At 41.0% G+C, this 25446-nt stretch overlaps 1 protein-coding gene across 1 annotated transcript in view; it reads right to left on the bottom strand.

Moving 5' to 3' along the window:
* The window catches only part of Kif21a (kinesin family member 21A), a 116699-nt gene that overhangs the window by 1897 nt on the left and 89356 nt on the right, over positions 1–25446 (bottom strand). Inside the window, exons 25-37 of the mRNA XM_085831711.1 lie at positions 23438–23498; positions 22825–22879; positions 20035–20249; positions 16477–16584; positions 15005–15133; positions 12808–12846; positions 12107–12121; positions 7974–8110; positions 6786–6966; positions 5264–5428; positions 3790–3907; positions 1965–2135; positions 451–650 (exon numbers count right to left, since the gene is read on the bottom strand). Of these exons, the coding sequence (XP_085687837.1) occupies positions 451–650; positions 1965–2135; positions 3790–3907; positions 5264–5428; positions 6786–6966; positions 7974–8110; positions 12107–12121; positions 12808–12846; positions 15005–15133; positions 16477–16584; positions 20035–20249; positions 22825–22879; positions 23438–23498 (1594 nt within the window). The remainder of the gene's footprint in view (positions 1–450; positions 651–1964; positions 2136–3789; positions 3908–5263; positions 5429–6785; positions 6967–7973; positions 8111–12106; positions 12122–12807; positions 12847–15004; positions 15134–16476; positions 16585–20034; positions 20250–22824; positions 22880–23437; positions 23499–25446) is intronic.

Genomic DNA, 25446 nt, shown 5'->3' with positions numbered 1-25446 from the left:
CAATCCTTCCCCATTCCCCCTCCCCTTCTCTTCTGAGCAGATGGGGCCCACCCTAAGTCACAAAAAAAAAGATCTGACAGTAGACCCCGTAATATGTACTAATACAGAAGCAGCCTAACATTCTGGTAAGCCCACTCTCAAGGCTCGTCGTAGAGATCCAAAATCATAATTTAGGATGCAGGTGTGATGGCACACCACGACAATCCCATCTCTTGGGTAGCTAAAAACAGAAGGACTATGAGTTCTAAGCCACCCTGGACTTGAACAACAAGATCATATCAAAAATAAATAGAAAAAGATAAATCAGTCATCAGTCACCAGTTGCCAGGATGCCTGTACTGAGAGAGGGATCTCTTGTGCTCAGTGTTGGTAATTACTTATGGCCTGCAGTATTTGTTAAGTCTGAGTACTAACAACCCACCAAGAGCAGACCCACAGGAGGAAACTTACTCAGCGGCAGTAAAGACATGGGTGGAGTTAACACAAATGGCATTGATGGGACTGTCATGACCTCTCATCTCTCCAACAGGCACAAAAGTATCCACATTCCAGAGTTTCAGAATGCCGCCTCTGCAGCCACTCAGCAAAACCGGGTGGCCTGGCACCAGGCCCAGGGCACACACCCAGTCCTTGTGTGCATTTGGGACTTGCTGAAGAGAAGAGAGAAAGCAGAACTGAAGAGGAACTTGACAAAACCCGCGGTCACACCAACACTGGTTACGGCGTTTTTAGTGGTAAAACTCAGTATGAGGAATACAGAACGTCCTTAAAGTTATCCAAGTCCATTTCTATACATTCAATGCTATAAGCAATACATCTACAAGTTGCTTGGTTAGGAATCTATTGAATCTAAAAGACTCAGATAACACAGGAAATGTTTCTCCTCTTTTCTACCCAAAACACACATAATAAAACAAGTTTGTAAACTACAAACTGGTATATGGATTAAAAGATCCATGTCATGAAATCACTCCGACACTTTGCTGACTATGGAAGCCTAAGGAAAATGGGAATTTAACTATATATATCATGATGAGCAGAAAAAAAATATTAGGTAATATCATGACTAGATTTTGTGTGTAAACATTTATATTCACAATATAAAATTGCAATCATGAATAAATGAATATGTCTATGAAAGCATCCTAACATGGTGTACGCACCTGCTGCCCAGTGTTTTCTATTAATATTCTGTCTTCAGGTTGAGAACAACTAAAGGGGTAGCACTTGTAATCCCTCCAAATATATCCATGAAGCAACAGACAGATGCAAAGAATTATAAACAACTTTCTCTGTTCACTAACTGTTGTCCCTTTAGAGCAAGTAGTGAAAGATAACCGTCAGTTTACTGATACAGTGCAGCCCCGCTGTAGTGCATGGAAGCACTGCCTGTTGGGCTTGAGAAAATGTTCCCGCAGCTGAGGAGGCTCTTCACTGCAGATAACAGTTGCACTGCTTGGGAGATATGTACATTTAAAAACAATGAACAACTACAGCTGTTCCACCTCAGGGTGGCTGTATTTAATAAACAGATCTCCACAGAAGTTCTGCTTCATCCTAACATGTATCCGTAGAATGCTTACCTTCCCCCAGTTAAAACTCTGAGGAGAACGAACATAAAATACATTTGATATTGAAAGTTGAGGCTCCACAGCTTCCATTCCAAATGCCTATTCTAACCCTATAGAAGACCACTCCGTTGTTTAGACTCTGCGGCTAGTCAAATTTGGTGTGTGATGTTTAAATGTATTTGCAAGTTACTTTTATAATAAAGATTATAAGATTATTTTTGAAATTAAAAAAAAAATCTTTAAGAGAAATCTCAGATTAAACAATGATAATCTAAAGAGAACACACACACACACATACACACCATCACCATCACCACCAACAACAACCTACTGGACAGACTCCTGTGTGGTGTCAAAATGTTCACTTCACACATAGTGGAGTTTCTGAGTTACCTGAAGAAGACCTTTCTGAGCTAAGTCCCATTTCTTGATTCCATTATCTCTGGACCCACTGAATAGGTTATCGCCTTGAATGGCCAGTGCTTCTATCCCATCATAATGAGGAGGCTCGAAGTTGTGGGTGGGACTTACAGTTCCAAGAGCCCCTTCAGTCACATCAAACATCTACAGGAGAGAACCAGAAAGGAGTCATCCCATTCGATTTTTAGGTAAAGGCCTCCAATTGCTTATCTCCAGCCACACAGATGTGCACTGAAAGGATCTGCTAAATGCATTAGCTTTGGAGGAGGACTCTGGGGAATACCCTCAGCCCTGTTTCCCAGACCTTGTTTGCATATCACATCCTCTGTAAACTTCATGTCTGAATAAACAAATGAGACACTCAAAACTGAAGACGTTATGCATGGATGCGTTTGAGATGGAAGTCAACAAATCATGATATTCAGTTAGAATTACTAGGTTGTCAATCCCCAGATTCCTTCTCCACCTTCCCAAAGCTACCCTCCAAACCTTTTCACTTTTACACGGCTGAAAAAAGACAACCAATGATTGAATTCTATCAAAATTGGTCAATGTGGACAGGATAGAGCACAGTGGGTTCAGCTCTTGACTAGAATGCATGAAGCCCAGTGTCAGTCCCTAGAATGGAATAAAATTAGGTGTAGTGACTAATCTTGGTTGCCAACTTGACACATCTGTGAAGAAGGAACATCAGTTGAGGAATTGTCTCCCTAAGATCAGCCTATGGGCATGTCTGTGGTGTATCATTTCCATGATTTACATGAATGAGACCATTCCGAGTGGTACCATCCATTGGCATGCGAGCCTATGGATGTATAAGAAAGGTATAAGAAGCTACCTGTATAAGAAATTTAGCTAAAAATGAGCATTGGAGAAAGCCTGTGAGCAGCATTCCTCTGTGGTCTCTACTTCAGTCCCTACCCTCCAGGTATTCCCTTAATGTTTGACTATAACCATAATGAAATAAACTTTTTTCTCCAAGTAGGTTTTGGTCAGTGTTTATCACACAAGAGAGAAGTAAGTTAGGACCCTGGGTGCCATGGCATCCATGTATAATCCTTACACTTCAGAGCTAGATGCAGGAGGATTAGACATCCAAGGTCATTTTGACCACAGAGAGAGTTCCAGGCCAGGCCAAACTACCGAAGACCCTTTCTCAAAACAAAAACAATCAAATCCGTAAGTATAAATAAAAGAAAAGATTACAAAAGCAAGAGAAGCAAAGGCTAAAATCAGGGGACAGAAGACAGGTTAAGAGAAAGTGACCCTGCAAAGTGCTGAGAAAAAGTGACTGCTGAGTGATGTCAGCCCTAAGAAGGACTTCCAGGTCACACCTACAATGCTCAAGGAACATCACAGAAGATGGGGACAGAAAGAAAGAGGCAGAGGATGTGGAGGGCTGTGAAACACGGTCTTCCAGACCTGACCTAGCCAGTGAGCTCAGGAACTCACAGCAGCTCTGGTTATCTGCAAAATACCTTCTGAAGCCTGGGGCCTCTCAACACTAATCAAGGATTATCCGGAAGCATTCCTGAGACTCCTCCCCTCCCCAAGGAGCAACTGACAGCTAATACTTCCTGGAGGATGGGGGGAGTAACTAAGCTAAATAGTAATAATCATTGGAGATCGTGGCAAATTACCCATGATCCAGTAAATAGTCTCCACCTGCTCTCCTGCAAAGCAAAAACCCAATTCCTCTCACAAGGAGAAAGAAGAGAGAATGGGACGGGGCTTAGATTCGTAAATGCTTTGAACCTATCATTCAAGAAAATGTAATTCAAGCTCCACTCATACGCACTTTGATGTAGTGGTCTTTTGAGCCAGTGATGATGAGGTCCTGTCCATTGGAGATCTGGTCTACCGTAAGGCACATGACAGGACCCAGGTGTCCGGTTAGCTTTCCTGTAGACTGAAACCTTTAAAGAGAAATAAAACCGCCGTTGAAAGCACTGCACAGCAAGATGGAAGACTCATATAATCGATATTTGCCCACAGTATTACTCATTGCTTTTCCTTTCCGTGTCAGCCCTGCCTCTTGAGACTCTGCATCGAGTAAATAAAAATGGCCAAACTAATATCCTGTGACAGAAGCTGGGAACTACTTAAATCTTATCCAAAAGTTTAATATAACTTATGAATTAAGCCAGATTCTGAGAAATTGTGAAAAGATAATCTTAACTCCTCCAAATAAACTTCAATGTATTAAATACATGAATTTATGAAAGACATGACTAATCCTTTTAAGACTTCAATTTGTAATTGAATAAAACATTGATATCTCTGCTTACAACATCAATGAAGCTATTGAAGTGAGGTTATTTTATTCTATACAAGCACATATCATATATAATACATGCACATATATCATCCACATATGTACATATATACATATATGTATGTATCCACATCTATGTGCCACTGTGTCTATGAGAAAATAGGTGAGTCTTTTCATTAGTCATTATTAAGACTGAACTTGGGTAGAACAAATATCTGATAGGTGGAAAAATAAACAGTGCCACCCAGGCACGATGGGTCATAGCTGTTACCCCAACTTTCATTTGAATTCAAGAAGTTCCAGGCCACTCTGGGCTAAATAGGAAGACACATGCGCCTGTGCACACACATACCCATTCTCACACACACACACACACACACACACACACACACACACACACCCCTTCCTTTTCTTTTAATGTTTGCTGTCAGTTGTCAGAAGATGAACTTATATGGCAGTCCTATTTCAAAGCAAGCTGCTGGAATACAGCGGTGCCTTTAACGTCTAGGATATTAATAATACAGTTTCTAGTCACTTTGTTAAAATCAACCTATATTTAGTTCTGCTACTAAAAAACAGATCTGTAGTAGCGAAGCAATTAAAGAGACAATTCTGCTTAAATCTTACCAAATCATTCCCTTTTCACCTCATTAAATATGTAAATTGTATGCTCTGCCCAAAATAAGATATAAGTTGAAACATTTTTCTAATTATGAGCTAGAGAGGGCATTGGTGGTACATGCCTTTAATCCCAGTACTATGGAGGCAAAGGCAGGTGAATCTCTCAGTTCAAGGCCAACCTTGTCTACAGAGTGAGATACAGGGCAGCCAGGGCTACACAGAGAAACTGTCTCGCAAACAAACAAAAGCAACAAACAAACAAAAAAAAAATGTGAACTGGAGGTCATGTGGAAATTCTGTTTCACAAGCCTTAGTGTTATCAGTTTCTAAAGCTGCATTAGATATATGCGAGAGATACAATTTCTAAAAGCTTTACCTTTTAAGGTCCCACATTCTGACGGCATTTCCAGAGGCCGCGTAGAGGAAAGTGCCAGTTGGGTTTAGTGCAATTTGATTGATCTGGCTCTCCCCGGAAGGAATAGCTACTGTCCGGCTGGTGCTGGCAGAACATGCTTCTCCAAGGGTAACTTGACCTGAAGATCTAGTTAAGTACAAAACAAAGCAATGTAAGTTGTGTTTTCAGACAGGAGCTTGGCTTGTGGCTGAGTTCTTAAGAGCCTCCCGGTAGACCACAGCAGGAGCTACCTGTGCTCCTGACCACGTCATCACACACGTACAGCATCACGCAGGCGATCGTTCATGACCAACTAAGAAAACGTGTATGAATAAATCAGGGAGATATTTAAATTCTTCATGTGTGTGCCTATTATGCTACAAACCCCGTGGCGTCTGAGATTAAGAACACAGGGTGGGGCATCTAACCAAGGCCTTTGTTTAATAGACCCTCCTCTTCGTTTTTGAAACGTTACCCCTGGCTTACTTATATTTCTTCCAATAAATTTACATGATGAGATGTTTCTAACTTGGACATCTTTTCCTTGCTAATATTTAAAATACACCCTCATAGAGGCAGGGGGAGAGGGGATGGGATATGGGGATTCCGAAGTGGAGACCTGGAAAGGGGAAAGCGTTTGAAATATAAATAAAGAAAATATCCAATTTAAAAAAAAAAAAAAGAACCAATCTTTCTGACTTGACACTAACGAGCAACTTAAACTGAGCTCTTCTAACTGGAGATAGGGCCTTCTCTCTCCACAGAACTTTCCTAGAGGGCGTTCTATCCAGTGCAGGAAACAGGAACTCTGAAGTAAAAAAAACTGTTTCTCAAGGGTTAACAGTCTCCACTGTTAATAAGAAACTAACTCAGTGTTCCCTTTCCTCAAGTATACTCATACTGAATTCACTTCAATTTTCATTAGGAAAAGGGGGATGGTAATTTTATAATCAAAATACTAATTAGTTGTTTTGTGGTTTTAAGTCACTATAACAACACACACTGAGAAAAGACTTTGCCCCGACTGTCCAACACAACTTGTAGTTATAACGTTTGTGCTAGCTGGAACACAGGCAGTGTGCCCATCCTAAAACATGCTTGGTTATGTCAAGGTTAGTTAAAGGTTGTAACTACTTCCTTACTCCCAGTGATGGCCAGTCATTTTCTAAGGACTGCTACTTATTTAAGTCACGTCGTCATTCCTTAAAGCGTAAGTGGCGTGCTGAAGCAGGGCCTCAGCATTTTGGAGAGGGAAGAGAGATGAAACCCACACTTGGTACCAGAGGAGTCCGGTCCTTCTTTTCCTTCTCGTGCTCCGTCTTTGTTGTGTTCTAAGTTTTCCTCCGTATGACGTCTGCACTTTTAAGTGAACACTTAAGCATCCTCTGAGAATTGGGTAGGTGGTTTTAAAAAGCTAAACTATACAAACAGCCCTGTATTTTCTTATATTTTATATAAAAAGGACAGAGCTATTCACTCTCCCGGCTGTCCTCAAAGAACTTACGTTAATGTTCGAATGCATTTTGCTGACTCTCTGATATCCCACACCTTAATATAAGATGTCGACACGGTGAAGACCAGACTGGTATAATTACAGTATTTTACAGACACCACATTGTTAGGGTGAACCCCCAGGGACATAATTTCCTGTCCGGTCACGAGATTCCATACTTTACAAGTGCGATCTGAAACAAACAAACAAGGCAGAAGAAATATGAACTATTTTAGGTTCTTTTACCAGCAACAATTATTTAAACCACATTCTACCGTGGGAACGAAACAGCAAAGGATGATGGTACTTCTCGATTTTCCTGAACTGGGCATGACCGGACAGCCTCGAATGTCTGTGGTAATTTCATAGACAAGGTAGGCAAAGGGGAACAAACAAAAGAGAGGGAGGTCTAGTATGTGCCTAATTGTTCTAGTTTCTTATAATGCAGCAAGGGGGCTGAGGGTGCAGGATCGGAGGTCTCTAAGCCTGGCTCAATCTACTAGCTAAATTAACACAGGAAAACCATTTTTACTTTCTTGACTTTCTTTATCTGTAACAAGAGGTCACAGCCTGCACCTCCTGGGAGCGATGGCAGTAATGTACATCTGTGTCATGCCTCACAGTCTCGGATGCGTTCAGAAGACGTGGTGACTTCTATGGTCTTGGCCATGTTGTTCTATTTTAATTATCTTTTGTAAATTTGCAGACCATCCATTCCTAAATCTAGAACATGATAAGTTTGTCAATCGCTGCAGGGCGATGCATCCTCTCACCACGTGCACTCACAGATATAAACAGTGGAGTTACTCCCTCCCTGACTAAGCAAAGAGATTTTATGCAATTTAGATCCTCAAACCAGCATATCAGATTCACTTAGATTCACGCGGCTTTCAATAATCCTGTTTAAAAGCCATTTTTAAATATATACATATGAGCATTTGACGGTTACTAGTACCTTTTCTTAATTTCATTTTTAAATCGTGTGTGTGTGTGTGTGTGTGTGTGTGTGTGTGTGTGTAGGTATGTGCACATGAGTGCAGGTGTGTGTGTGAACGCCAGAAGACAGCACCAGATTCCCTGAAACTGGTCTTCCAGGCAGTTGTGGGCTGCATGACCTGGGTGCTGGCAACAACTAAAATCCTGCAGGAGCCCACCGGGCAGCCTTAACCGCTGAGCCATCTTTCTAGCCCTTTCTAGCACCTTTTGATCCGGTGAAGAGAAGATCATCCGTAGAATCCACACAGAGCACAGCCTTTGTGTGCCCTTCAGCTATGTGAACGCACTGAAGAGAAGAGGCTCTGACTCCTTTGCAGGCAGGAAATGGGTTGATTATGCCCCTGAGGTGGGGGGAGAAAAGAATGACTTCAGTATCTCTATTATGGAACTAGGTGTATTTTTCCCCACATTTTTAAAAAGCCCTTATAACCAATTATTAATAATATCCAGACTATTCCCTTGATTCTTGTAGTCAAAAGGGAGTGGATAACGCGTGAAGCGAGAGCAGTGCAGAACATGAACTAACTAGGTTTCCACTGGTAACCAGTTCCACAGGCAGTGAGAGAGAGGCCTGGATTTTCTTTTTAACCGTTTCATCCCTCTGACAGCTCTTCCTTGTGACCAACAGGAAGTAGAAATGAGTAAAGTCAAAGCCATGGCTTTACCTCAGGCTGTATGGGATTCTAAGCCCAAAGAGAATGCACTGGAGAGAGTGTGACACATAAGACCTAAGGTACACAGAAAGCAGTTCTCCAAGAAAAATGGAAAAATAAAAAGGATAGGGAGACTTTGAGGGGAAGATGATATTCAAGCAGCAGCAACTTAAAGGGGTGGGAAGAAAGCTTTGATAATCTCAAAGATTTTAAAATGCAAGTTGTGCCTGGCAGCCAGGCTCCCGGGGAGTGGCTCACAGATACTATTTCTGTATCATACAATATTCATCACGAGCATCTGGTCTAGGAGGTAGGCCATGCACTGGAGACCGAAATGCATATCAACGCACTGTCTGCCCCTGATGTTTAAAGGGGTTTGGAATGCAAATGAGTGTTCGGAGGAGGGAAGATGACCAGAAACCAAGACAGCACGCATCAACAGTCACTCAAACGCATTGCTAATTCTTCTTGCTGTGAGCTATAACAACAAATGTTTCTGTTTTTAAATTGTTAGCATTCCTAGTCACACTTCTCTAGAGGACAATTCTGTCATGGAGGAAAAAGCATTGTCAGCCCTTTCAGGAATCAAAGATTAATAAAGGGGGCAAAACCGTCTCAAGCCACCTCAGATACTAACTTCTTGTTGAGCCTCACATGGAAAGATATTGGATAAATCATTATAAACACTTTTTTAAAGTAAATGTTCATCTATATCACAGGCTTGCCAATCTCATGGGGATGCCTCTGTATGGGGACGCTCCCTGTAGGGTGAGTAGATAATGAACAAGGGTGTCTGGTGTGTAAATTTTACGTTGACTCCAATAAAGTCTGACTACCACGTCTGTCAGAGAATGCCCTTCAGGAAGAGTGAGGTAAAGATGGAACCGATGGGCTAAAGAAGCTGCACCAGGGGCGAAGACTCAATCGGGAAGATCTTTGGCATTTAACCAGCCCTTCACTGGCTCTAATAACAGAAATGGCTTGCTAATTAAATTGATACATTTAATAGGAGGATACTGTACTGTGTTGCCTGCAAGGGGGGCGGGGATTACCCAAACAAGAAGTCAGTTTGTGTAGCATTAATACAATCATTGGGTAAGATTTAAACCTAGCACTCCAGTCAAAGATAGGAGCAAATTATCCAAGTATAGAAGAGGACTAACTCCTAGAGATGGGGTGGTACCTGGTGAGTACAAGGTAAGACTCAGCTATTTATGGTTTCTCTATTGAAATTGCCAAGGGTTTGTTTAAGAAGTGAAACACATTAGGACGGCCTGCCAGGCCTAACATGTTCTCCTCAGGCCACATCAGGAACAGACAGGCTTTAGCTCAGGAACACTGTGTTTTATGAACACTGAATACTAGAATCTTTCCAACTTAAAGAAAATAAAATAAAACTGTCAAGATGATAAAGGTGCACATGCCAGAGTGGGGGACAGGGGGGATATAATCACAAAACTGAAGCGCTAAATATTTAGAATGGGGTCACATAGACACAAAAAACTCCTAAATTAGGTCTCATAGCTGAAGAAGGTTGGGGGAGAAATGGATAGAAACATACAGGGGGGGGGGGGAACAGGCTAATTTTTAAAATATATTAAGGTCTTGTTATACTGTATGTTGTTCTTTTTCTTTTTCTTTTCTTTCTTTTTGTTTAAAAACAAACAAACAAACAAACAAACAAACAAACAAACTTTGGAGTGAAAGAAATTCCATATCACCAGAAGTGACCCTTGAGATTATCTCTGGATATATAAAGATAAAGGAAAAAAATATATATATATACATATATGTATGTATATATATTCCAATTTATCTGCCTGCATGCAAAATTTCAGATTGAAATCAGTAAGAATTTAAACAAATGAAAGCTGAAATGGGGGAAAAGCTACTCTCAAAAGTGTGAGCACCACCATCAAGTTGACAGACCTGCCTCGAGCATTTGAGGGGCATTGTCCTTCTGGAAGAGGCTACGGTGACTGCACACATGGGAAAGAAGTACCTAACAAAACTGTGCTAGCAGTGCGAGAGCTGCCTGTGACTCAGTGTCGCAAACCATCCTCAGAACACAGCGGCACCGTCAAATCGCTTAGGTGACCAACACGGCGTCTCCTGATAACAAGCCATGGGACCAACTCCTGATATAACAGTCAGCATAAAGCAGCCTGTTGAGCACAGCTAACTTCCTGGGAAGCGGGAGGCTTTCATTATTCTTACACAGTCTCTGTTCCTGCACATGCATGTGTGACATGCCTACGTGCTTCCACATGTATGAGCTCACGCCACTGGGGACAGGCACAAGTGTACACACTATGGACAGGCCGAGGGCTGTGGTCAGGTGTCTTCCCAGGCCATTTTCCACCCTATGTGTTGAGGCAAATCTCTCACTGCTTCAGCTACTCTAGCGAGCCACCTTGCTTCAGGCACCCTCTGTCTCTGCTTCCCGAGTGTCACCCAGGCCCAGGCCTAGGCCTCTACACCTGCCCAGGCATCCTGTGGATGCTGGAGATCCAAACTCTATTCATTCTACATCCCCCGAGGCAGCTGTCAACCACTGGTTATTTGGTGTTCTGAAGAAAATTAATCTCAATATTAAAAAATAAAAATATCCCAAGCATTCGCTAGGTAATTAAAGTGTTCTAAAATACTCAGCATTATTAGGGCTGTTAATATTTTCTACCAATCATCGTATACCACTAAGATGAGGGAGAAATGTTGGTAATGAAAGTAGACATGTAAGGTATTTTTATTGTATCCTTAATTAATCTGTTCACATTCAGGAATCTAAAAAAATGACCATTAAAAACATTTCTTTAACTTAGACAAAATTATGTAAATGTGTACAATAAAGCTAGTCTGAGTGGAGAAGACGAAGAAGGAAAAAAAAGCAAGCTCATTTGTAAAACACATGAAACTGAAGAAGAACGAAGACCAAAGTATGGACACTTTGCCCCTTCTTAGAATTGGAAACAATCACCCATGGAAGGAGTTACAGAGACAAAGTTTGGAGCTGAGACAAAAGGATGGACCATCTAGAGACTGCCAAATCCAGGGATCCATCCCATAATTAGCCTCCAAACGATGACACCACTGCATACACTAGCAAGCGTTTGCTGAAAGGACCCTGATATAGCTGTCTCTTGTGAGACTAGGCCGGGGCCTAGCAAACACAGAAGTGGATGCTCACAGTCAGCTATTGGATGGATCACAGGGCCCCCAATGGAGGAGCTAGAGAAAGTATCCAAGGAGCTAAAGAGATCTGCAACCCTGTAGGTGCAACAACATTATGAACTAGCCAGTACCCCAGAGCTCTTGACTCTAGTTGCATATGTATCAAAAGATGGCCTAGTCGGCCATCACTGGAAAGAGAGGCCCATTGGACACGAAAACTTTATATGCCCCAGTACAGGGGAACGCCAGGGCCAAAAAGTGGGAGTGGGTGGGTAGGGGAGTGGGGGGAAGGGTATGGGGGACTTTTGGGATAGCATTGGAAATGTAATTGAGGAAAATACGTAATGAAAAAAATATTTAAAAAAAATAGCTATATGCACAAAAGAAAAATAAAAAAAGAATAAAGCATTACTTCACATGTGAAAAAAAAAAAAAGCAAGCTCATTTTGTTCCATGCAAATCAGTGGAGTTACAGTACTTGGAGATGAATTTCTTCTCCCTCCCCCTGCCTACCTTCTGGAGGATCTGCTGATGCTCAGAGAAATGACCATGAAACAAAGAAAACAGAGGGAAAGAGGAGACCAACAGGTAAGTGTGGGGAGAGGGAACAAGGGAAAGAGCAAGAGATTAAGTCCCTCTCCAAATCCGTAACATGAAAAAAAAGATAATGCTATTATTCTTAAAACTTCATTTATCAGGTTTTTTTTAATTAAATATAAGATTTTTTTCCTCTAATTTTTGTCATGACATTATACTTTTTATAATCTACTACGCTGTTATGAAATAAATCTTTTACTGCAAACTGCTTAAACCAACAGGAAAAGATATCTATGTAAGTCCAGGACCTACAAGCAGCAGGGATGCTCAGCGCTAAGGTTCAAGCCTTTCTGATCTCAGGTGAAACAGGATTATCTTTTCCAGGAAAAAATAAGGGGCACAGGCAGCAACAGACAGGCTTCTAAGTTTTCACAACAAGTGTTTGCTGCTACTTTACAAGATAAACTCACAAGATACATTAAAATTAATGTTTTAAAATATTAGTGCTCTTACAAGGTTTACAATGAGTTAATTATACATGCAGTAAAAAACAAAAAACAAAAAACAAAAAAAAAAGAAAACCCATGAGGTTTCTGAGATTTGCTTAGGATTGCTAGGAAGCGTTTAGGACATCGGTGGGATGCAAGGATGAAGGATGGAGAAGAGGACGAGAGTACCTGTGCACCTCCGACAAAGAGGAATCACTTTCATCAGACCTACAGCGGAAGAGTGAAAGTCATGAGGAGAAAGAACAGATACCCACACAGGCAAAGACACTGATGACAGACCGAACATCAACAGCGTGTATAAACAGAATTTCGTAAACACTCCCTTTTTGTTTTCCGGTTTGCACCCTAAATCAGCAAGTTTAAAGTACAGTTAAATTAGACAAACAAAAGGGTTTGGTTTCCACCAAGTTTAGGGGACAAAAACTCTGCACCTATTACTACTGATCCATACATTCCACCTTCACTTCTACAACTCAGGAGCCAGCAAGGAAACGTATCAGGTATATGAACCACCTCACTGCAAATTCTCAAAATTCTAGTAACTATGTGTGAATGTATCTTGGTAATTACTGTTTTAGCTAGATTCTAACGTGGAAGTTTGATAAATTCATTTCTATATTTGCATGTTTAAAAACCCATAATTTTAACTTATTTCCAAAGGGGAGAGTTCTGACTAAGAGGCCCCTCTGTAATAACTGGTTAGGCAAGACACCGTCAGCCGGCACTCCGCCCCACAGACGGCTGTGCATTGGCTGTTAGGAACTTTGACGGTGTAGTGTCCTGGGGAGAGTGGGTAAGATAGTGGTGACCTGAAACCTGAGAAGAACCAGACTGTGAGGTCTGCATGGCACAGATGAAAAATGGCAGCCTCAAAACAGAAAAATGGAAGTCTCAAAACAGGGTCCCAAAGAAAGGAATACAAAAGGAAGGGAATTTTCAAAGTATGGGTTCCGTTGAATCAACACTATTACTTATGGGGATAAGAACCGTAAAATTAGTGCAATCTATTAAGTATATTTGTAACAAAATAGTAAGCTATGAGGAGGTTATCAAGATTGTCAAGACTGACAGAAAAAAAAAAACTGAGCAAGGTTCTTAGTCTGTACCTCAAACTGTGGTGAAACTCACTGTGTAGCCCAGGCTAGCCTTCGATGTATAGTGGTGCCCCCACCCCCTGCCCCATTTTAAGTGCTGGGTTACACTTGTGAGCCACCATATCCCGAGTGTGACAGAAGATTTTAGAACTACTGTGAATGCAAGGTACCTGGAATTTATCAACTGTTCACATATCAGTGAAGATGGGCTTCTGCGATGTGTGACTAACGTCCTACCCTCCTCTGTGGATGGGACAACTTAATGACTATAAGGGCCGTCTTGTTCAATAGCACAATATTTTCCTTTCTAGATCAATCCTCTAGTGAGTCTATTAAAAAAAATAAACTAATAAGGAATACATAAGTAACTGATTTGTGAATTAAGCAGATTAAAAATGATTTCCAAATAATGAGTATAATTACATTTATAGAGCCATTTAATACAATCGAGGCATATTAGGCAGATCTTTTAAATGGCATCCTATAAATTTCAGAGATGTCACATGCGGGACAGTAACAGCACAGGAAGCCAACAGCTGTGGCTGGCAGGAAGGATGCTAAGTGCACACACTCACGAAGGGATTATTCAGATTCCAAGCAGACATGCCAGAGCCTGTGACTCTACATTAGGACAGTCATAGCATCACTGACTTTTTAGAAGAAAGTTCCTGGCTCAGCACAGGGACACGTTTTTACTTCTAAGTTAGTAAAATATGATATTTTCCACATCCTAGCCTCTCCCCACAACTCCCTTCCAGTCCCACATCCTCTGCCCATAAGGCCAATGTTTTACTCTGATAATGCAATTACTGGAGTTTATGGAAGATTTAACCTAGAACCACCAAAATGTCAGGAGCTTGTGGTCTTTGTAAGTTCTCTCATCTAACAACGGTGAGGCATTCACCACATTTCAATATAGTCAGTCAGAGTTAGACACTTTTGGAAGCTTATAGAAAGCCAAATACGTTTTGAAACATCAAATGTTCAAAGGGTTTTTGTTTTGTTTTGTTTTGTTTTGTTTAATTCTAATTTACTTTACAGGAGTATGAGAGATGAGAACTGAAAGCCCAGGCCGTGCACCGCAGGGAGCCATGTTCAGCAGGGAAATGATCTCTTAAGTTTGGCCACATGGCTCCTTTCTACTTAAAAAGTACAAAAATATGGCAGACTCCACCTCCCAGACAGCAAGGGCAGAAGGTTCGCACAGACTGTTCTGGGGGGTGCGGAGTCCGGGGTGAGAGGCCAGGCCAGGGCTCTCTTCCACAACATACTTATCCTGCTGAACTGACGGGGTTCCCTGAGGCACAGTAAGGCGATTAAACACATTCAGTTCGTTACGGGGCCGGCTTGGTGGGGAGGAAGGAGGTGAGAGACTAGTCTCGGAAGCGCCCGAATCTGAGCTACGAGAAAAAAGAACATCAAACAGGTGGCTTTAGTTGGTTATGTCCTGTTAGGAAAGTTCTAGAAACATGCTTTTAAAAAAAAATCTTTTTATTATAGAATTCCTTCTCTTCTTCCTCTCTTCCTTCTTTTGAGATTAGGCTCTCTGAACAAGTTAGAAAACAATTTTAGCAGACTTTTTCACATTGGCCACAAGACGTCAGTGGAGGAAGAGAATCTTCCTAGTGAGATCCAAACATCCACACTACAAGGCAAGCCCGACTGAATAACAACAAATGTAGACAGAATTGAACGCAAGTTGCTCACACTGTACGGGTGAGCTCAAGAGCAGTTTGCCTAATCAGTTGACTTTTAAATAATATATTTTCTCTAGTTCTACCATTTCTCAATGATTCCTGAGATACTGGATTCGACGAAAAGAAGCAAAGTCACTTCTTTAAAATTATAGCAAGCAAGGATGAACAACAGAAGGATAGGGAGTGTGCCAGTCAAGTCAGCTCCATGACGGTCGGTGTAGACACTGTGTAAGTCATTTCTTGGCACAGGAGAAGAGAGAGTGAGGGTGTAAGATTGTCCTCTGAGGAACAGAAAATATACAAACATGTCTGTATGTTAACGAAACAAAAGAAGACAGTAAGTTTACTGGTATCTCAAGGCAGATGGGCACAAATGCTTTCTACCATGAACCCATCTTCCCCAGTAGCATCTTGGAGAAATGAGGAGGGAGGTTGGTAGCACACATAGGTCGGGATGTTTTACAGGATAATTTACTTTCTGTCAATCATGATGGTGTCAATCATGATGGTGTAGTGCACCCGTGCAATGGGCTCAGCAGTCTATACTCCACACTGCTAATTAATCCTCAGGAAACGTAAGAGACATGGCGGAGGATGATGCCAACAAGCCCAAACATGAGAAGGAAGAAAATGTCCCACACACCGTGCCTTGTGAGCAATACAGAGTCTGTGGTCACTTGAGGGAGGGAGAAGGTCAAGTCAGTTTCAGAGGACAGGAGAAATTAATTTTGAATCTTTACGGAAGACGATTCAGAAGGGAAGCTTGGTAAGTTTTAGTTGAGATGCATTAGTAATGCGCTCAGGGATGCAGGAACATAACTGGAAAAAGGTGTTAGTGGCGTGAACAGGGAGAAAGGTGCTCAAGTATATGAATGGTGGACGTGTGACCATAAAGCCAGAAGACTGCTTAGCCAAGCCAAGAGTTCTCTTGTGTGTCTGTGAAACAAGCCTAAGCGCACAGTCGGCATCTGCAGCTGCCCTTTGGCCAGCATTCGCTGCAGCGGACCTTTAAGCCACTGGGTAGGTAGAAAGCACTGGGGACTTACTGTTTATGTTCCTTCGCCTTTGGCTTATCTGCTTTCTCATATGCCTTTCTCCTTGTTACAGGGGAAGGCTCTGGCACTTTTTTTTCTGATAGAGATGACTGTCTGGAACTACAACAGGAAAAAATTTTCATTATTTTTTATTTATTTATTTTATTTTTATTTTAACTATTTTTAATGTGTCTACATTTAAAAACCTCACCAGCCAATCTGATCTGAAAGCGCTAAATTTATTTATTGGGGGGAGGGGGTGGTGGAAATAAAACTCGGATAGGAAAATAATATATGACTCTATTTTTTTATTGCTAGGAGCTCAATAACTGCACATTTTTAAGTTAGTGATTTTATTAATTATGTGAACGGCTGTATCTTCTCATTTAAACATCAATAATACTGCCAAATGAACAGAATAGATAGTTTGTAAGTATCCAAATTTTATCAGAAATTGTTTGACCTGAGGGAAAATTATCTTAACAGTTTTACAAGAAGAAAGGTACTTGAAAATGAGAAATAAAACAGTTTAATAAGAAAACAATAAGATAGCAATGTAAGTAGTCACACAAAACCAATAACAACAATCATTTTTACTAAACTAGATTTAGTCATCAATTAGTCATTTTATATATTTTAGTTCTAAAATATTCTTGTCATTAACTTTAGATTGTAAAAGCTAGGTGTAGTGGCTCAAGCTCAGAACCCCAGCACTTAAGAGAGTGGGGGCAAGAGGTTCTTTGAGGAAAAATCTGAATCCTGCATCCATGGGGCAAACCAAATTCAAAATTAGACAACTTCAGCGATTAAGCCAAAGCTCTCACATCACAGGTAAAATGTCAGACTCCACAATCTTGAGAGCAATTTGCCTATTCAGCTTATTTATAAACTATTTATTTTCTTCTGTCCTGTATTTCTCAATCATTCCTGAGACACTGGGTTCAATAAAAAACATGAATTATATATCTGGATCCTGGACTACACAGTGATTTTCTTTCCTCTTTTTTTTTTTTTTTTTTTTTTTAGGGCAGCCTGGAATAAAATGAATGAGATCCTGTGTTAAAAACCTTCTTGAATTAAAAACAAAAATGTGGAGTGGTTGCTGAATAAATAAAGCAATAAAAGACTATGAGTCTTGTGAATGCAATGATGAATATTACTATTCTCAGCAAGTGACACTAATAAGAAAAAAAAATTATGGAATGGGTTTCCATAATTGATATTTAAAAATAAAAAAAGAGACTTATCGTTAAATCTCATGTGTCTGAAGAAAGCCCATTTTAGCAATTCTGCATTGTAATGCGTGATAAGGAAACGAAGGCGGTGCCGTATGAGCTATAGGCGCTCCTGCACCAAACGCACGGACAAACTTAAATTTCTAAGAGCCTGGGTCTGACCAGGTGATACAGGCATGGAGTCTTAGCACTTAGAAGGTGGAGCCAGTAGCAGAGGCTCCAAGAGACTGCCTCAAACATGCAACGATGAAACTGTAAGGAATTGTGAGTCCAGCCCTCTAAGTTCATGAAAACATAGAGGAAAATGTATGAAGAGACAAAGTCAAAAAGACATTTTTTATAATCTGCCATAAAGTATACATTTATAAAATATATATATATATATTACCTGAATGGAGATTCCAGGCCACAGACTTAGTCCTGAAGTTCTTAACATGCCTGTCCTAAGGCACACTAAACGCTGAACACATGCAAGTTTCTAGCTGTCCCTTATTGGTGTCACTACCTTGACTAAAATTATTGCGCCCTCATCCTATCACAGCACTGAAGCCGTGGTTACACTGGTTAGCAGCATCCAACATTAATCACACAAGCACATGCAGGAAAATTCTGTCATTAAAATTAATTAACTAAAGATCATAGATGCGACTGCTGAATGGAAGAGAATGGGAATGCCTTCACAAAAGGAAGGTTCTGGGAAACAGACACACGTAGCAAGTTTATTCTACTTCGTATTATCTGTAGCGTTGCATAGTGCCTGCTGCTTTAGGGGTCATGTTTCTCATATATGTGCATTCGTATCAGAAATCATTTGCTACTTAAGAGTTAGTTTGCAAAAAGCATCACTAAAAATCTTTACAAGTTGGGAGCTAGAGAGATTGCTCAGTGGGTTAAGAGCACTGGCTGCTCTTTCAAAGGACCCAGGTTCAATTCCCAACACCCACATGGTGGCTCATGGCCATTTGTAACTACAGTTCCAGGGTATCAGACCTGCTCTTCTGACCTCTATAGGCACGACACACTCACATGCAAAACACTCATATACATACATAATACATAAAAATCTAAAAAAAAAAAAAAAGGGAAATAAAGTTCTAATTTTAATGTAACTACTGACACACATGCACACACTCAAACACACACACAGGTGCACACATGTATACCGGTGCACCCGCACTCCTAACAAAAGTGCGGAGAATATGTTCATATACTATGTGCTATGCAGCACTTGTTTCATTTAGAAGAGCTTTGCTGTTATAGATATCTTTTCAATAGGGACTTTCTTCTTCAATTCTTACTGACAAGAAAAGTATTCATTCACCCCCATTCATCCCAGACATACAATTAGCTTCAAGGTAAAGAGTCTGAAAAGGTGGTGGTCATGTTAATTTATATCTCTAATCTCAGCACTTGAGATCCAGAGGCTAGCCTGGTCTACACAGCAAATCCTATGCCATCCACGGCTACATAGTGAGACCCTGTCTCAAAAAAATTAAAACAAAACAAAATACAAAAACTTGAAATGCACATAGGTTATAATTTGTTGGGTTTTTTTTTTCCTTTAAAGGGGTCAGCAACAAATTACAATCCTACCAGGTTATTAGAACTAGAATGTAAAAAACCTGGGGCAAATCCGAGGCTGTAAAGCTTTTGTTGACATGTATTTTATTTGTATAACTTTAACCTAGCATATTTCTAAATAAATTATGCCTATGACCATGACTCAGAGTTATCCTAAAACTTGGAAATTAAACAAAGCAAGTCAAAAAAGAAAGTGAGATCTTAAATTATTTTGACTGTTCAACACATTAGGGCTGAGGCTGGAGAGGGCGCTGTCTAGGGAAAGTGCTTAGTGCACAAAACTGACTAACGGAACTTGGAAGCCTCGAACCTACATAAAAACCAGGCAAGCACAGTGGCTCTCCCATAATCCCAGCCCAAAGCAGGCGGGGAAAGGGAACTCCAGGAAGAAGCTTGCTGGCCTAGAGCGCAAACTCTTGAGTATAGAAAGGGACGAAGCTTCAATGAGTATACTGAGAACAACTGGGCACAACACATAACCTCAGCTCTAGCCCTCCTCTATGCACAAGAATGCACATACACACAGATACATGCACACACACATACACAACACACACACAAAAGACATACATAAACAACACACACATACACAACACATACACATGTGCAAACAAAAATCAGGGCCAACAGAACCTAACAGAAATGACTTTGAAAACCAGAGACTGAGTATCTATGAGAAATTAGCAACATGCATATTAATAAACACAAGGAAATGCCAAAAGAAAAGGAGTTAGTATAGCTGGGCCAGACTTACATGCTGCCTATCTTAGAAGGTAAGCCAGATGGGGCAAGAAGCTCTTTGTCCCTAGCAGAAGTACCACTTGTCTCTGTGTTCATTCCAATCTCCTGCCCTTCTGCAACAGGTGCCAGAGGGCCAGGCAAGGAGGCATCTCCTGCACTAGTGTCTGAGGCTACTTCACTGCTATCTGCATACAGCAACTCCATCTGAGTGGTGGTTCTCCTTCGAGCCTAGTTAGAGAAGGGAGAGAGAAGCAATGAGAAGCCAGCTTAGGCACGGAACTTGATTGAGGAACAGAGAGCTTCTATTATTATTATTAAGATAGATTATACATGTATCACCTACTTTGATATAGGAAATAGATACAAACATTCAGCACATTGTTTTCCTTCCAGGTGTGTCGAAAACAACAGAGTGACAGAGGTGAGGCAGGGGTGTAGCCAGATAAGACCGTTCAACCACAACAACGGCCAGCATGTGGACCGCACATCTGTGCCAGGCACAGTGGGCACAGTTCTAAATCTCCATTATGTCCGGTGTAGAGAGATAACATGTTTACAAGGGAGGATGTGAAGGTGCAGGGACCCTATACATCTGCCTGGGGTAACTCCGAGGACAGTCAAAGGTCACTACCATCACTGTGTTGAACCAGTGACCAGCTCCTTCAACAGGTAACTGCTTTTAAAAAGAGAGAGGGAGAGGGGGAGGGAAGTGGGGAGGGGAGGGGGAGAGGGAGAGAGACAGAGAGAGAAAGATAGAGACAAACAGAGATACACACACACAAAGAGACAGAGAAAGAGAGAAACAGAGACAGACATACACACACACAGAAAGATAGAGGACAGAGACAGAAACAGACACACACAGAGAGAAAGAGACAGAAAGGCAGACAAACATACACACACACACACACACACAAAGAGAGACTGAGAGAAACACACACACACACACACACACACAGAAAGACAAACAGACAAGACAAAGAAATGGGAAAAGCGAGTGGGAAGGAATTATGCCAAAGAAAAATCCATTGCATGACATTCAACTAAGTTCTAACGTTGCCCGTTGTTAAATGCTTTGTTAATGTGAACTTTAAATTTTTATTTTCAGTGTTTTGGGGTTTTTTGTTTTTGTTTTTGTTTTTGTTTTTGTTTTTGTTTCTGTTTTTCTCCTTATATGCAGCAAGGCTTTGGGATTTTGGAATGAGAGAGGATCCTTTGTTGTTTACAGCCATTGTTATCTTTACCCTCTGGGCTGGCTCCTCCCACTGCAAAGGTGCCAGGGCAGAGAGCACCCGTCCCTAGATGAGCCCTAACCACAGTGGTTCAGGTCATTCTGTGGCTATCACTTCAAAAGTCTCTCCAACATCTCACATACATGTCACTGAGTGTAATCTCACAGAGCCTGGTCGATAATCCCTCTCTCTGCTTACACTTGGATCCAAACCACAATGGAATATTTTGAGCTTTGGCAAATTGTTTGATCATCCACAACAAAATACCAACTCTATACTGTATGCCAGTGCTCAAAGACTATACAGAAATCTCAAGATGTATTTTCATTAGCCTCACAAGTATTTCTTTAAAAATTCTTTAAAATTTACACTAAAAAAACAATCCATATTTAGTTAAGATTTATCATGGGGGAAGGAGGAATGGAGAATCTGAAAGCCTTGGGCCCATATTCATACAAAAAAAAAAAAAAAAAAAAAAAAGCAAAACTTCATGGTGAGACAGGGCAGGACACCCATCCAAAAAGAGATCTAACGCGCTTCGTCAGATGGCCCTGCTATATCAGGCTGCAGCGGCAAAGGGTCATCCTCTATAAGCGGCTCAAAGTACCTCCTGCCATTAACCAGTTCACCCAGGCTCTGGACAGGCAAACAGCTACTCAGCTGCTTAAGCTTGCCCACAAGTACAGGCCAGAGACAAAGCAAGAGAAGAAGCAATGGCTACTGGCCCGTGCTGAGAAGAAAGCTGCTGGCAAAGTGGATATCCCAACTAAGAGACCTCCTGTCCTCTGAGCAGGATTCAATACAATCACCACCTTGGTGGAGAACAAGAAGGCTCAGCTGATGGTGATGGCCCATGACGTAGACCCCCATTGAGCAGGTGGTTTTCCTGCCTGCCCTGTGTAGAAGATGGGGGTGCCCTACTGCATCATCAAGGGAAAGGCCAGACTGGGGAGCCTGGTTCACAGGAAGACATGCACCACTGTTGCCCTCGCACAGGTTAACTTGGAAGACAAAGGTGCTAAGTTGGTGGAAGCTATTAGGACCAATTACAATGACAGATATGATGAAATCTGCTGCCAATGGAGAAGTAACGTCCTGGGTTCTAAGTCTGTGGCTCGCATTGCCAAGTGAAAAAAGGCAAAGGCTAAACTACTCACCATTACACTGGGTTAAATGTATACTAAGTGTTCTGTACATAAATATAATTACAAAATTATCTCCCAAAAAACAAAGAATCAGCTTCCATATTATATTTTATCAAGTATAAACAGTGTAAAAATTTGGTAAAACTTAGGTTTCTATTGAGACTTTTTTTTTAATTTTAATTATTACTTTATATGGAATATAAAATAAATTTCTATTTTTTAAGTATTTTAATTTTATCTAATAATTATATTTAGTAATTTACTTAACTTAAATTATTTAATTATCTCATTTAATTTTAAATGAGAGAGTTTGAGTAAAAGCATTCCCACGGCCACTCTACTCAGAGACAAACCCGAAGCCTATCAGCTTAGTAGTGAAACAGAACAACAGAAAAGTGTTTGCCCGATATTTGTAATTCTCCTTACCTTGTTCTTTGGTTTCACTTCACCACAAAGCTTCATAAGGTCTGAAGACAACGTGCTGTACATAAAGAAAGATCAATTATGAGTAAATTTAAACTTACTATACAGAATTGTATGTCTTTCATATTTATAGCTATGAAAAAAAATATATATATATGGAAAACACAGAAAGGTAGCAACTTAAAACCCAGGTGGGTTTATTAACAATTAAATTCCGTTTTCTTTCTTAAATATTACCATATTTAATTTTAAAATTCATGAGAGTTGCTTAACTTTCACATTGCCTTAATCATAAAGTTCAAAATTATTTCTACCTTAAGACAATTGCTTAAGGCAGTAAGAGTCAAGTTTTAACAAGCTCATGAAACGGGCAGGAGAGATGGTCCAGTGGTTACTGCTCTGACAGAGGATCTGAGCTCCATTCCCAGCATCACGGTGAGCGGCTCACAGCTACCTGGAGCTCCAGCTCTGAGGGATCTGATCCCCTTCTCCAACCTGTGCAGGCTCCCAACACTCATGTGCACACATCTCCACAGACATATCCCATACACACAATTAAAACCCTAAGAGAAAACGTTACAGAAGTAAGTCAAGTGTGGCAGCCCGTGTCTCTTACCTTCCCTCCGACCCCGGGCTGTGTAAAGGGCCATCTTCCTCGCTGCTGTCCTCCTCGTTTTCTAGAACAAAGTGAACAGGGCAAGTGTTGCACGAGTTGGATGGGGACCTCGTCCCTAGGCTAAGCACATGCTCATCAGCTCAGCATCTTAACCCAGCACTTTGGTTTGGGCTTCTGAGTCAATGCAAACAGACTGAAGAGAAACACTTCTCAGAAGCGCCTTCCCTTGCATTGCTGGGATGAGGAGACATATATTTTCAATATAGAAAAATCGGGAGTTTGAATGGTGAAATGGGGAAAAATGGTATCAGAGGGTGGGAATTAGACTATATATTTATGTGAGCACATACCATTAAAACTTTTTATGTATGTCCTATTCAAACCCACAAATCCACTGATTTAAAAAAAAAAAAAGAAGAAGCTCACAACGAATGCTTCCTGGGCCCCTTCGGTGCACGCGGCCAATCAGTAACTCTCTGCATATAAACATTCTGAGAACTGTATTAATTTTGCAAGCTTAGTAAAATATTTCGCCCACTTGAAAGTGTCAAATAGAAAGAGCATATATGAAGCTATTCAGACGTCACACACCAGCATGCATCTCATTCACAGGTACACAGAAGACACAGACAATAACAGGTGTGCATGCAACACTTCTGGAAACTACTACAACTGAGCGAGCAGCTGCCACTGGACAACTGGGGCAGGCTAGAAAAATAACAAACAACAACCCCCCACCTCCAAAAAAATTTAAAAAAACAAAAACAAAACAAGGAAACCAAATATAAAGCTAAGAAATCAGTAGATAAATAGAAAATCAGTAGCTAAAGCAGCTACAAAAAAATTAAACTCCCTGTCAGCAAGTGCCTTACATACGTACATGCAGTCTTTTAACTCACATTTTATTCCACAAGTCTAAATAATATTATGATATAATTTAAATATATGTGTTCATGATTCAGCCACTTATATTACGTAAGAACTCCTGACTAGACAGGAGTCAGATCATTTCTTCCTCTCTAATGTTCCCTTCCTTCAACCACTGAGTACACAAAGGGTTATTGATATTTGGAAATATCACCTAAGAACCATGCTCAGGGTTCACAGACAGGGGAAGGAAATGGTGGCCTTGAAGGCCATGTGCACCTGAAAGCCTTCATTCAGAAGAGGCTCACAGACTGAGTCCTCTGACTACTGACTGGCTAAGATTAGTTAATAATATCAAAATAAGGTTCTAAAGGCATGACCAGTTGTGGTGGTTTGAATGACAAATGTTTCTTATGGGCTCAGGAATTTGAACGCTTGGTTCGCAGTAGGTGGAGACGTACAGTAAGGTGGTGCAGCCTAGCAGGGGGAAGAACAGTCACTGGGGGTGGTGGGCTTTGAGAGTTTACAGCCTTACCCCTCCCCCCATCTCCAGTTAGCGCTCTCTGCGTGGTGTTTGAAGTTGAATTCGATTTACTACCACTTTTCTTACAGACACTGGCGAAAACAGAACTTGAAACACTGAGAAGTTCAATAGTTTAAGAAACAAAACAAAACAAAACTCTTAGCTCCTATCTCCAGAGAGACAATTTATACTTTATAAAATAAGCAAATTGGCCAGAGCCAAGAAGACTCCACCCCAGGTGGTCATCAACTTAAGATATAGTCTCAAAGTCCAAACTGACATGAAGCGTTTTTTCCGGGTAGCACACAGTTCTTAACTCTGGGCCATCGTGATCTCACCTAGCGCATTCAGATCAAAGCAGACACAGAACTCCCGGGTGTCCCGCTAGGGTACCGGGGTGGAGTTTTACAACATAATACTGGAATATGGGATAACTGGAAGTTAACCTAACGTTTTTGTCCTTTTCTATCTTTTTTTTGATGTTAACTAACATGCAACCCTGTGACTGCTCCCTTCAGAAACACCTTCGTTGCAAACCTATGCACATTCTGGTTAACATCCAAAACCTTAACTCTCAAACGATCCCTGCCAACAGCAAAGTAATAAAGGACGTCCACTA

Source organism: Mus caroli, unplaced genomic scaffold (genome assembly GCF_978045245.1).
Source record: "Mus caroli unplaced genomic scaffold, Mus_caroli_1 scaffold_16, whole genome shotgun sequence".
Taxonomy (NCBI): domain Eukaryota; kingdom Metazoa; phylum Chordata; class Mammalia; order Rodentia; family Muridae; genus Mus; species Mus caroli.
The sequence above is the reverse complement of the archived record's forward strand: the minus strand, read 5'-3'. Positions and strand labels throughout refer to the sequence as shown.